The sequence below is a fragment of the Puntigrus tetrazona genome, chromosome 3 (assembly GCF_018831695.1).
Source record: "Puntigrus tetrazona isolate hp1 chromosome 3, ASM1883169v1, whole genome shotgun sequence".
Classification (NCBI taxonomy): domain Eukaryota; kingdom Metazoa; phylum Chordata; class Actinopteri; order Cypriniformes; family Cyprinidae; genus Puntigrus; species Puntigrus tetrazona.
In genome coordinates this window covers 1,728,370-1,741,268 of record NC_056701.1, presented here as the reverse complement: position 1 = coordinate 1,741,268, position 12,899 = coordinate 1,728,370, and the positions used below count along the sequence as shown (strand labels likewise).

Sequence of the window (12,899 nt, the reverse complement as noted above, 5' to 3'; positions counted from 1 at the left end):
ATTGTGAGTTTTCTGTGGGGTGCCAGGAGGTTAAATTCTTCTAGGTCACCTCTAGTGCCCTCCTGGGACCTATCTGTCATCCTGGCTGGACTTGAGAGATGTCTGATTCTCTATGGCGAATATTTGTAGAGCTGCAGGCTGGGCGACACTGAATACCTTTGTGAGATTCTTCCTATCCCCTCTTCCAGTAAGTTCATCGAACACTGGTTGAGTATCCTCCAGCACTCTCGGCAGTCAGATTTTGCGGGGCCAATGTACTTGGCTAGGTGACTAGGTAATCCTATATGTGTGCTCTTCCAAAGTAAGGTTTGGAAGCCTCTCGCTGCTATTTGATCACTTCTGGTGGCCTAATATGGCTAGGGATGTGAGAAGGTATGTCCAGGGACGAAAGGAATGCGCCATCATCTACCTGCTAGAAATCTCTGCCTGTTACCCATTCCCAACCAACCATGGTCATACCACATTTCATGACCGATCTGCCCCCATTTTACGGTAGTACCTGTGTTCTTGTTATTGTGGATAGATTCTCCAAGTTCTGCTTCCTTTGAAGGGACTCCCCATGGCGATGGAAACTTCTAAACTCTTGTTCAACCAAGTGTTCAGATATTATGGAATCCCGCAGTTCATCTCATGATCCTTTTCTCACTTCTATGTGTGACCGTAAGACTCCTCAGACTACCATCCCCAGTCTCTAAGGACAGTCTGAGAGGAAAATCCAAGAGATTGGGTGGTTCCTGCATACTTTGTGCCATGGCCACCAGGACTCTTGGAACCAGTTCCTGATCTGGGCCGAGTATGTGCAGAACTCAAGTTCAAGCCAGTCAAAGTGAAATTACTTTACGGACTGCTTACTTACCTACTACTCTACTATGACAATCTCTGCTGTGTGTATATAAACATCTTGTTATTTCACTCACCTCACTGCTCGGTCTGCTTCTGTAACATAGACACGTAAGAAAATAAACAAAAACACACAGAAAAGTCCACGGTGTGATAGCATGTTTATATTTAAGACAAATATGTTATATTTATATATTATGACATAAATATATACACGTATTTTGTTTTTCAAAATATTTGCTGTGTCTGTGTGTATTATTATATATATTATATCAATTGTGTTGTCTTTTGTTACATAAAATGATTCATTGTTATTGTTATAGAAATTGTATCATTTATTTGTTTTAAATTTAAAAAAAAGTAATCATTCAATCAATCTTTATCTCTTCAATAGAAAAAAAAACGAGGACTGGACTAGAAAGGCTTTTTTAAATGAACTTTTACAACAGTAAAAGACTGAAAAAATGAATGACCTATTTCACAAACTCCATCTTGAAGGCAGACACATTAATAAACTAGGAGCTGCAGATGTTCTTCAAATAAGTGAACATTCATTACAGTCTTATTCTGAAGAGAAACTGATTCAGAATTTCCTCCAAAAACTAATGATGATGAATTACAAAGCAAGAGAAATTAATGTTGAGGAGATTAAATTAATAAACAAGAGCATATGCAACAAGAAGACAATGACTCATCTGAAACTGAGAATGATATTTTCTATGAAATGGCTTTCTGTAACAAAAAAATTAGCCAATCTACTGGAATTCATCCAATGGATGTTCAGATGGCAGTGTTTCATTGTGCTGATAGCTTCCTGAAGCAGATGATGGTGACAAAACTGTCTCAGTGTCAGTACGCCCTGCCTCTGCTTGTTCCTGATCCATTTACACAACAGATTGAGTTTCCTCTCTGGACATTTAGACAAACCAACAAGAGCTGGAAGATGAAAATACTCAACAGTGAATTCAGTCAAATCCAGCCGATATACAAGGCGGAAACTCCCATGGTGTTTTTCTTCAGGTTTGGCTCTGTGTCTTCATCCAAGTCTCAGCTGATGAACAGTCTGATCAATGAGAAACACAACACATTCTTCCACAGGAACTGTATAGGTAGCAGTAAAACCAGAGTCCTGATGGATGGAGTGGTGGAGATCACCTGGTTCTGCCCTTCAGGATCAAATGATGATAAATTCAATGACTGTGTAGCCTTCTGTAATCTACATGGTGATGCAGGAGACCATGAGAAACAGCTGCAGATCCTCACTGAAATGAGCTCAGTTAATGTTGTTCTTCTACCACAACTAGACAAAAATGACAGAAGTGCAGCAATAATGCAAAACCTGTACAAGAATAAAAGGCCACTTATTTGTCTTTTTACTGAGGATGAATCTGTAGTAACTAAAATGAAAAAAGGGAAATTCAAAATTGGTCTAAAAGAGCTATAAATAATTGTCTGTCAGATTCATATGTCATTTTCAGACTTGAAGATGTCTCCAAACACTCAAACATAAGAGTAGATGAGGAAGATGATGATAACTGCAGGTGAGGAAGAGGAGCAGCACAGCAGATGATTAGTTTACTGGAGAAAAAAAATCTGGCAGAAATCAAAGACTCATTTCTACCCTGTCAAGGGATTTTGTGGCATCAGTGGAGTCAGAAGAATAAAGATCTACATCGACCTTGAGCAGATGAGACAGAAATGGAAATAAGTAGAAAACAAACAGAGATGAAGACAATCCGTAAACAGCAGTTTGAATCTAATATCAGTGAATTTATGAAGTTATTTATTAAAGAAATGAACTCAGATGCAAACAAGATGTTTTTCCTCAAATGGCTCAGAATCTTCCTGGATGAATATATCTCAGGTGATCTTTCTAAACTACATTACAAATACGATGAAAAGTGGTCAACAGTTTTAAAACTGAAAGAGAACAAAGAAAAACCAGAGCACATCAGAACTAAACACTTAGAACTGGAGAGAATATCTGAGGAACTTCAAGCTGCAGCCTTTGGTTTGGAGCACATCATGAGGGAGATCGGTCAGATCTATGAATCATGTTCATCTGTGAAGGAGAACAAGAAAGACCTGCAGGTTCACTTCTCTTCTCTCCCGGGTCTTGCAGCAGAGATGATGATCTCTGGATCTCCACTGGAGTTGATGGATGGAGATGCTGCTCATGTTCCTGTGATCTGGGTCTCTGCTGTTCTAGATGAACTAGTCCAGAAGCTGGGAGACCAGAGAGTCTTTGTGCTGTCAGTTTTAGGGATCCAGAGCTCTGGGAAATCCACCATGTTGAATGCCATGTTTGGACTCCAGTTTGCTGTCAGTGCAGGCAGATGCACCAGAGGAGCTTTCATGCAGCTGGTCAGAGTCTCAGACGAGATGAAAACACAGATGAATGTTGACTATATTCTGGTTGTTGATACTGAGGGTGTTCGTGCTCTAGAACTAGCTGGAAGATCAACAACGGATCATGACAATGAACTGGCCACATTTGTTGTTGGCCTTGCAAATTTGACATTAATCAACATTATTGGTGAAAACCCATCTGAGATGCAGGACATTCTGAATGAAACTGAATGAGATAACAAAACTTGCTGCTGAAGAGGAAGACTGTGATGTTGAATATTTTAGTGAAGTCATTGAATTTGATGTTCATAATGATATTAAGTATATTGCTCAGCTCTGGGAGGGCAGTCCACCCATGGCACCACCAAACCCAAAATATTGTGAGAATATTCAACAATTAAGGAAAACTATTATATCTCATACCTCAAAAACACGTGGAATAATGCTGAAAGACATAAAAGTTCATATTGAAGATCTCTGGGAGGCTTTGCTGAATGAAGGATTTGTGTTCAGCTTCAGAAATTCTCTGGAGATTTCGGTCTACAGGAAGTTGGAGACCGAGTACAGCAAGTGGTCCTGGAGTCTTCGTTGTACCATGCTGGAAACAGAAAACAAACTACACAACAAAATTGAAAATGAAGCAGTTCATGAAATTGAGGAAACTGACCTTCGAAAAGAACTGGAGAAGACAAGTGAGAAAGTGAAAAAATCAATGTCAGAATTTTTTGAGAAAGACAAAGATGCTGCTTTATTAATTCAGTGGAAAACGTCATTTAAAATCAAAATCAAAGAGCTTCAGGAAAACATCGTGAGAGAAACAAAGAGAAAATTAAGTGGGATTCTTCAAAATCGAGATCTGAAAAAAAAGATAGATGCTCAAAGGACACATCATGAAAACACTCTTTATGAAAAAAGCAAAGAACTTGCTCTAAAACTCAGAGAGAGAACAAAGGATGAAAAAACACTGAAGATAGAGTTTGATTTGTTTTGGGAACAAAGTGTGAAGAAGATTATTACAGAAACATCTCCAATCAACGACGTCAAAGTCCTCCTCAGTGACATCTATAAAAGTGCTCCTCTGGGTCAATGGAGTGACAGCAGGGACATTTTTGTTGTGCAGCATTATTCTGAATATGTTATTTTCAGAAAGACAACAAAAAGTCGGATTAAGGAGGTTTACCAAACAGATACAGAAACACTTGGATACACTCAAACTTTGTCTATAGAGGATGAAGCCCAGATCAGATCATTACTCACAGATGCTGATCAGGAAACAGACAGAATGATTCAGTCATTTAATATTTCAAAGATGGGCTACAACAAAAGCTACATTAAACAACTAACAGATTACATCAGCACAAGTGTAACAAAACATCAAGAAGGTCCTGTGAAATATATGTTCAAAAAAAAAAATTCCTCATTGATTTGATTTATTCCATCTTCGAGAACGCAAACAAGATGATTATTAACCAACAAAGGATGTTTAGAGAAGCCAACGATCCTGTCGTATATGCCAAAAAAAGAGAGAAGAATACTATAGTATTTTTCAGAAATACTGTCTTGGAGCAACATCAACTGCTATTTTTGGAGAAATCATTTGTCAGAAACTCAAAGAGCCAATTCAGCAGAGTATCTACAAGAAGACTGCCCGAAATCTGACAAATGAAATAAGATCAAACTGTCCATCATTGAATGGAAACAGATCAAATCTAGAGAAACACATCCTAAAGACACTGGCAGAAGAGGAGAACTTTGACAAATACATGAACTACATTAATACACCCAGAGATTACTTCAAGAAATTGATCAGAGATGAAGTCAGTCGCTACATCAATGATAAATTCAATGTCTGTGTTTTTCCAAAAATGAAGGAGAACATTAAACTTCTGCAGCAGAAGATCATTAAAGCAGCTCATGAAGCTACTGAACATGTTCAAGTCAACAGTGTCGACAAGTTGGTTTGTGGTTGAAGAGTTTCACACAGCAGCTCTCAGACGAGCTGATCTTCTCTGAAAAAGTGGAGTCAAAGTGGACCTCAGTGGAGTCAAACATAATGATGCTGATGATTTCAACCTCCTAGAAGATGTGATAAGAAAAGAATTTGCTGCTATAATGTCTGAGATCAGCAGTAGTTTCAACACAGAAACATTTCCATTCGATCTTGACTGTAAATACAGACCAGATGAGCTTCTGATAATTCACTTGTGTCAGTGCTGTTGGGTTCAGTGTCCGTTCTGTGGAGCCATCTGCACCAACACCATAGAAAAACATGATGGAGATCACAGTGTTCCTTTCCACAGAGTGGATGGAGCAAATGGGATAATATACAGGAATACAACAAACTTGTCTATTAGCATCTGCACATCATCAGTAGCAAATAAAAAAAAATATTTTCATCCCAAACCCTCAGATGATCCAGTCCCATGGAATAAATACAGAAGCACAGGAGGTGATTTTGCTAAGTGGAACATTACCCCTGACACCTCTGAACTGCCCTACTGGAAGTGGTTTGTGTGCAGATTTCAGAAAGATCTGGAAAAATACCACAAAAAAACATTTGAGGAGAGTGGTAAAATACCAGATGAATGGAGAAAATATTCAAAACGGCAAGCCATTGAATATTTGGATAAATACATGTAACTGAACAGATTACCTGAGCAAAATAAATGTAGAACTTTTTTTTCTAGGTATTTGATTTGCAGACAAACTTTAAATTGGCTTAAGAAAGCCTGATGTGTTTTGCTGTTTTTTTTCAGTGCAAATTTTGCTTGTTATGAAAATATCAGTAAATATTGAAAGACATTTTCGAGAGAGTGATTATGCATGAATAAAATTCATTATCTAGAAGGATCAAATCGATTTGAGAATTGCCACTGCCATCATCATAGCCTTCACATTCGTCTGATTTCAGTAATCCTTCTTCATCATGCTAGCTAAATATATTGAACAGGTCAATTCTCGTTAAATATACAGTTATATTGTAGGTCGTTGGCAGGAATTGTACTCGTGATGGAGCAGTGAAAACAAAGACCCAATGAAGACCCAAAGTGTAAATAGCGATAGATGCTAATTACATTACATCAAAATAGTACTTTTAGTGATATGCTATTTACACTAATTGCAAATAGCTATCTTTTCTATTCACACTGTTAAAATATGCTATTTATAATGCTATTTATAAATGCAAATAATGGCAATAATCTGCACCTCAGCATTGTAACACATTATGAAACTTTAAAATTTTAATTCAAATCATTAAATGGATGCTTTATTAGGACAAAATTCATCCCTATGCCAACCCCGCCTGGCTTTTACATTTTTTTTCTTCATTTTCCAAAAAATTTGTATACTTTTCTGATATGATTTGAAATTTGAAGAGGAAGAAAAATGTTTTTCTGTATTCAAACTCAATTGCATCAACCGGAGTATGATACACACTTAACCATTTGTGGCACTGGAGCTGGCTGAAAGATGTTGTTTGTACTGTTGTCTAGCCCAATAACATGTTGATCGGCGGGGTTAGTGTAAATAGCTTCTGCCCTTTGTGTGGATAGTTACTTTAAGAAAATGTATGGACACTACTTTAAGAAATCTGCTCCTGGCTCCACTCCACCCCGCTCACATACTCTGCAATGCATTATTAGGTGCATTACAAAGGCATAATGAATTAAAACTATAGTTTTATAATGCATTATAGATAAAGTTTTTAAGTAAGATGTTACCAAGGTTTATTCCATATTTCTACAGGTGAAAATTAAAAGGTGTATTTTTAATTAGTTTATATACTTCTACTTACATATGTAATGCACTTACCAGCAATTATCATAAAATTCAATAAAAAATTGTTTAAATATTTTTGTAACTATTCTGTTTGGTTTTTACTTTAACTCATTTGTATATTTTGGTTATTATGTTTACATATGTTATTGAGAAGAGGGGATGGGATGCAATGGGAAAACAAAAAGCAATGGGTCTAATAATTTTGCCTATTTTGAAATGCAATTTAAATAATTATGTCCAACACAATTCCAATCAAAATAAAAGATTATAAGAAAGTACAGCATATACAGTTCTTATTAGAACATATCAGTTTAAATTAGTGTTGACTCAGTTAATAAAAATAACATTAAATATAAAATAACTCCAATGTATCTACATAGCAGTTGTGTAGAAAACAGTAGTCATCATCTAGTTTGGTTTAGTCCTCATCCAGTGTTCACATATAAACATAATGTCAAACCAAAACATATTTTATATTTTAATATCCAACCTGAAGTAGACACTACCAAAAAGATGCTCCTTTACTGTTACAAGTCAATTAATCAGTTTGCAAGACTTGTTGTCAGGTCAACGACAGTTGAACGAAGGAAGACCTCATGCTGTTAATCTATGCAGGTCACATATTCCATAGACTTTTTTATAATAATATTTTTTAAGAGATGGAGGCATGTGCTATCTATTGAAATGTTTTTCGAACGGGGCCATGAGGAGAATGAGGGTGAAAAGTAGTTAAAGATGATGACAAGCAAGCTAACCAGGAACCAGAGGAGGCTAATGTTGTAAATACAAATGCATTCAATTTAGAATTTTTTTTTATCAAGATGCTGAACACCAAGTGCTCAAAACTCATTATGCAATTATGCCCCTGGACCATAATGGCCATAGTATAACCTGTCCCTGCTTCTAGAGCCAGTCCCCTCACACATTCTCCAAGCAATCTATCCAACTGTTTTTCCCTTTTACCAGCACTCACACGTCATGAACGCATCTCTCCTCACAGGCTTTTTCCCCTCAACACACAAGTATGCTTAGGTAGCCCCAATGCTCAAAATAAATAGTTACAGACCTTTCTCTCTTTCCATTCATAGTAAAAACACTTGACAAAGTTTTTTTTCAACAAGATATAATTATTTGGTTCACAGAATACCTAACTAGACATGAACCAGTCAGGTTTCAGAAGTGGCCGTTCAACTGAGCATATATTACTGTTGGTCACTAAAGCTTTCTGGATTGCAAAAGCTTATTTCAGATCATCAGATCTAATGCATTTGTGTAACGCTGTGAATGATCAGATTGTTCTCACCACTCTCTTATCACTGGGCATCACAGAAACTCTACTTCACTCATTTGAATCTCTTTTTTAATGATTGTCTAGATGGAAAGGTATGCAGACTCATCAATTCAATTGATTATAGGGACCCTCAGGGATATGTTCTTGGACCTCTCCTCTTTACCGTATACTACATCACTGGTGTATGATTTCTCCTAACATTTTCTTCTTTCATTTCAACACTGTGAGTTTTCCGCAACCAGCAGTTCGTGCACAACTGGAGTTACCGAGAACAGTCGGACTGGTACCCTTAGTGGCGGTGCCTGGGAACACCTTGACATCGAAACAAGAAATCACTTCTCTCCTGGAAACTATTTCTCACATGATGTCTTGGCCATGATGTGGATCCAGTTCACTCTCAGTGCTGGTTTTTCTTCAAAACCGCTTTAAGGTGAGGGTAACGCCAGCTAGACTCAAAGTATATGTAGAGGTCATTTCAGCGAGCCATGTGCCCGTTGAGGGCACTTGAGGTTTATTTTCTTTTTTTAGAACTAAGTTGCTAGCTATCAAATTTACACAGATCGCTAACATCAAATTAAATTATATAATCACTTATAATCTGTGCTGTGTGAATTTAGTCTGGTGACAGGGTTGCTGACAGACAGTTCTTGTTTAAATGCCTACTGAAGTAATGAAACTTTTTAGTCCTCAAAACTCTTTATGCAGCGTTTGATCCAAGATTCAAGCAGATGGCCAGATTTGGTTTCAGCAATTTGATGATGAGATGTTTGTGAACTGTGTTCCTGTTTTTGATGTTTCCAGTATTTTCAGCAAGAAAACGTTCATGTACTTTCTGTGGCTCCACTGTTTTTATCGTTTCAGCACAACACTGGATCCTGTTAAATTAGTAAACGTTTTTTAAAAACAGGTGAAAATCATCTCTATAAAGTTGGTCAGCAGCAGGAAGCATGAAGTGCTTGGCACCCCAAAGCATCACTGACTGTAGAAACTTTACACTGGACCTCAAGCAAAGTTTAAGGTTGTTGAAGAGTGGCTCGACACAAGGAAAGCGACAGCTGAAACCCATGTCTTGTGCACGTCAATGTGTAGTGCTTCTTGAAGCACCGATTCCAGCTGCAGTCCTCTCTTTCTGAATCTCCCCCACATTTTTTAATGTGTTTTGTTTCACAATCCTCTCCAGGGTGCAGTTATCCCTATTGCTTGTACACTTTTTTCTACCACTTCTTTTCCTTCCCTTCGCCTCTCTATTGCAATGACCTTTTGTGTCTTTCCCTCCTTGCGCAAGGTGTCAATGGTTGTCTTTTGGAGAACTGTCAAGTCAGCGGTCTTCCCCATGATTGTGTAGCCTACAGAACTAGACTGAGAAACCATTTAAAGGCCTTTGCAGGTGTTTTGAGTTAATTAGCTGATTAGAGTGTGGCACCAGTTGTCTTCAATATTGAACCTTTTCACAATACAGGCAAAAATGAAACAGAATTACAAATGAGTGACTATTGAAACAAACTAGAAAATCAAGAAATTGAAAACAAGAGAGAAAAATAAACAGAAAGCATAAAAGACCCCAAAACATAAAAATATTTAAAAAACTTAACATGTAATCAAATTAGTAAAGTAAAAGTGAAAAATAATTAAATGGACTCTCTCTCCGAAATTAAAATTGGGCACATGAGATTTTCTCCCAACCGTTTACATTCACTTAATGATAGACTAAAATTAATATATTAGTAAGATATTTGATCATCTTCAGAACACAACACTTTGATGAAATCCAAGAGCTTTCTGATCGTCCAGACAGCAACAGATCGAGCTACTACAATAAAGGCCCAGAAAGAAGAAAACACAATCTCACAGTTGAAACTGATGGTTTTGAACTTTATTAACTTTGAAAGCTTTAGATAGTGTTTCAGTCACATCACTTGTAATAGCCTGTTAGGACAGGTTTAGAAGAATCTACGCTAATACTAGTCTTGTTTCTTTCTTAATCTGTTTCACAGTTTGTATCCAGACTAGATGGTGGATCAGCACCCAGAGATTATGTTCATCAGAGACCAGAACACCTAGATGTGCTTAGTGTACAGATCACCAGATGCATGCACACACACACACACACAATCTAAGTCATTTACACTACCTGACACAGCTGCGTTTAAAAGTGAACTGGAAGTTAAGTTCTGGGCGTCCGGTCAGAGGAGAACTGACCCCAACTGAGTCTGTTTTTTTTTCTCCATTCTGTATGGATGGGGTTTTGGTTCCTCTGGCTTGCTTTGTTGGGGACACTTAACTTCTAGTGACTATCAGTGAATTGATTACAGAGACCGTCTCTTCATTTAATAAGAAACTGTTCTCTCTCTTCATTATACATCCCTGTCATTGTATTCTTCTGCTTTATACTGTTCAGTGCTTTGATACAACCTGTTTTGTTAAAAGCGCAACATAATTAAAAATGATTGATTGATTGATTGTTTGGATTATCCCTGTATTCACTGATTGATCAGACTGCTATCCTGGTTTTGACTCTCTACCTGACTTTTCCTCTCCGCTTGCTCCACTAAACATCAGTATGTGGATTATCGCTTACTTAAAAAGAAGCTGAAACACACACAGACCGTATAAAATCAATCTATGTTTGCTATCTGCAATAAACACGTTTAAGCATTTCTTCTCTTAAAAATCAGACTTGAGTTTGTTAATGTTGATAAACCTTCTAACATTGCCCAAAATATGCCACAAAATGCACACAGAGACACAAACACACAGATATCAGGTGATGTTTACAGCGTTTAGTTCAACCGATTACACACATTGTGAAAACTTTGCCTCTTTTCAAAACCTTACACACAAATCCAATAATCGCATACGCGAAACGCAAAATGCCTCACATCTCTCGCAAAATGAAGTAAACAACTCTTTAATCAATTTAAAATGTTGGATTGCATTTCTTTGTGTTTTTGTCTTTCATGATTTTAGAAGGCGTTACATATCCATATTATTCAAGGACAACATCTGTATGACTACATGACTGAACATGACAGCTCCGAACCCAGAAAAGACACGCTGGTTCTCGGACCAAATGTGAATCCAGTTCCCAGGACCTTTAACTCCAGCCCGTCTATCAGACTGAGAGATGCTCCCGTGTCAACCCCCAGTCCCACTTTTACACCAACTGGACCCGCTTGAGCTGATGCACTAGCAATTTCGGCTCGAGCCATTGCTGCGGCTGAAATGATATTAGCTTCAGCACTAGCTCTGGCGTTGGGGCCTCTGGCTTCTGCCTCAAATAAACTGAATTCAGCACGAGCTAGCCCAACTCCTGCTTCCGCACATACTCCAGCTTTGGGGATCCTCTTTCCGGTGCGTTTTTGGTTTATCCGCATATGCTTCACTTTGAGCATAAACGGCTTTTGTAAAGGCTTCTGCTGGCCTGTCAATGTTGTCAATCACGTTTATGGTGTTTGTAATGTGGCATGTGCTAAATTTAGCTGATGCAAGTTCCATGCTTGGCTTTTTTACAATGTCCTTTTGGATTTCCCATGTTTCCGGTTTGTATAATTTCTCTCTTTGAGCGCTCCTAAACACGTCACTTTTAACGGTCAAATCTGCTTCAAATGGTCTTTTAAGCACCTGCGTGCTATAAATTATTTCAGGGTTACCTAAAAAACAACAGCAACAGAAATTATTAGCTTTAGCCATTTGAGTGTATCGTGAAGAAGAAAAGATATATTTGCACAGCCTGTAAGCTGTACGTATACTATTTGGTGTGATTTAGACTGTTGGCTAGAATTAGTTTTGCCAGGATCTAAAGCAATTCTATATTTCTAGCAAAGCAGAATTATTATTAGAAGACCAGGACCACAATTTCAGTACTTACAAAAATAGTTGAAGATAATTGTAAATACAAACAAACAAACAAACGAAAAACCCACAAATGTTACAAATATCACCATATTACCAAATATCAAAATGAAAGATATATATATATATATATATATATATATATATATATATATATATATATATATATATATATATATATATATATATACATTATACTTTATATAATTTATACACATCATTTTTTTTTGTAAATAAATACACTAAATACATACATTTACAAACACAATTACAATATAGAGTTTTGGCATTGTTATTAAATATAGGCAACTATTAAACTTCACTTACTTTCATGTTCATGTCGCCTTGATTCTTGGTTTTCAGTCTCAGAGCCTACAGTTGCTCTTAGTTCTTTGGTGGAGCCACATAATTTATAAACATAAACATACCAAAGTTGGAAAAGGAAACATTTTATAACATTATCAAATAAAACATACGTGCAATTTTTTTGTAAATATAGGCCAACTAAATGCACTTACCTTCAGGATCATAGTGGGTCAATTCTCTCCGCAGGTCTTTGGAGAAGCCACATAATTTATATACATGAGACACCAAAATGAAAAAACTTTATATTTTGATATTAAAATATTATAAACAAAATACATATATTAACAAATGCAAAAATGTTTAATGATAGTAAATATACTCCAACTAATGCACTTACCTTCAGGATCAATGAGTCTTGATTCGTGAAACATTTTTGTGTGTTGCAAGTCTGAAAAACCAGGTCTTTGTAGCTATGACAAGC

The 12,899-nt window shown here is 37.0% G+C and overlaps 1 protein-coding gene and 1 pseudogene across 1 annotated transcript; one reads left to right on the top strand and one right to left on the bottom strand.

The window, feature by feature from the left end:
- The first annotated feature begins 1,304 nt into the window (after positions 1–1,304).
- LOC122329665 lies at positions 1,305–5,829 on the top strand (annotated as a pseudogene).
- Positions 5,830–11,271: 5,442 nt separating this feature from the next.
- On the bottom strand, positions 11,272–12,899 carry LOC122332958. Its single transcript, XM_043230436.1, has 5 exons — positions 12,816–12,899; positions 12,631–12,666; positions 12,440–12,502; positions 11,587–11,910; positions 11,272–11,528 (listed from the first exon to the last, which is right to left on the bottom strand). Exons 1-5 carry the CDS (start codon positions 12,847–12,849, stop codon positions 11,272–11,274), a joined length of 714 nt encoding a protein of 237 aa, XP_043086371.1. The 5' UTR covers positions 12,850–12,899.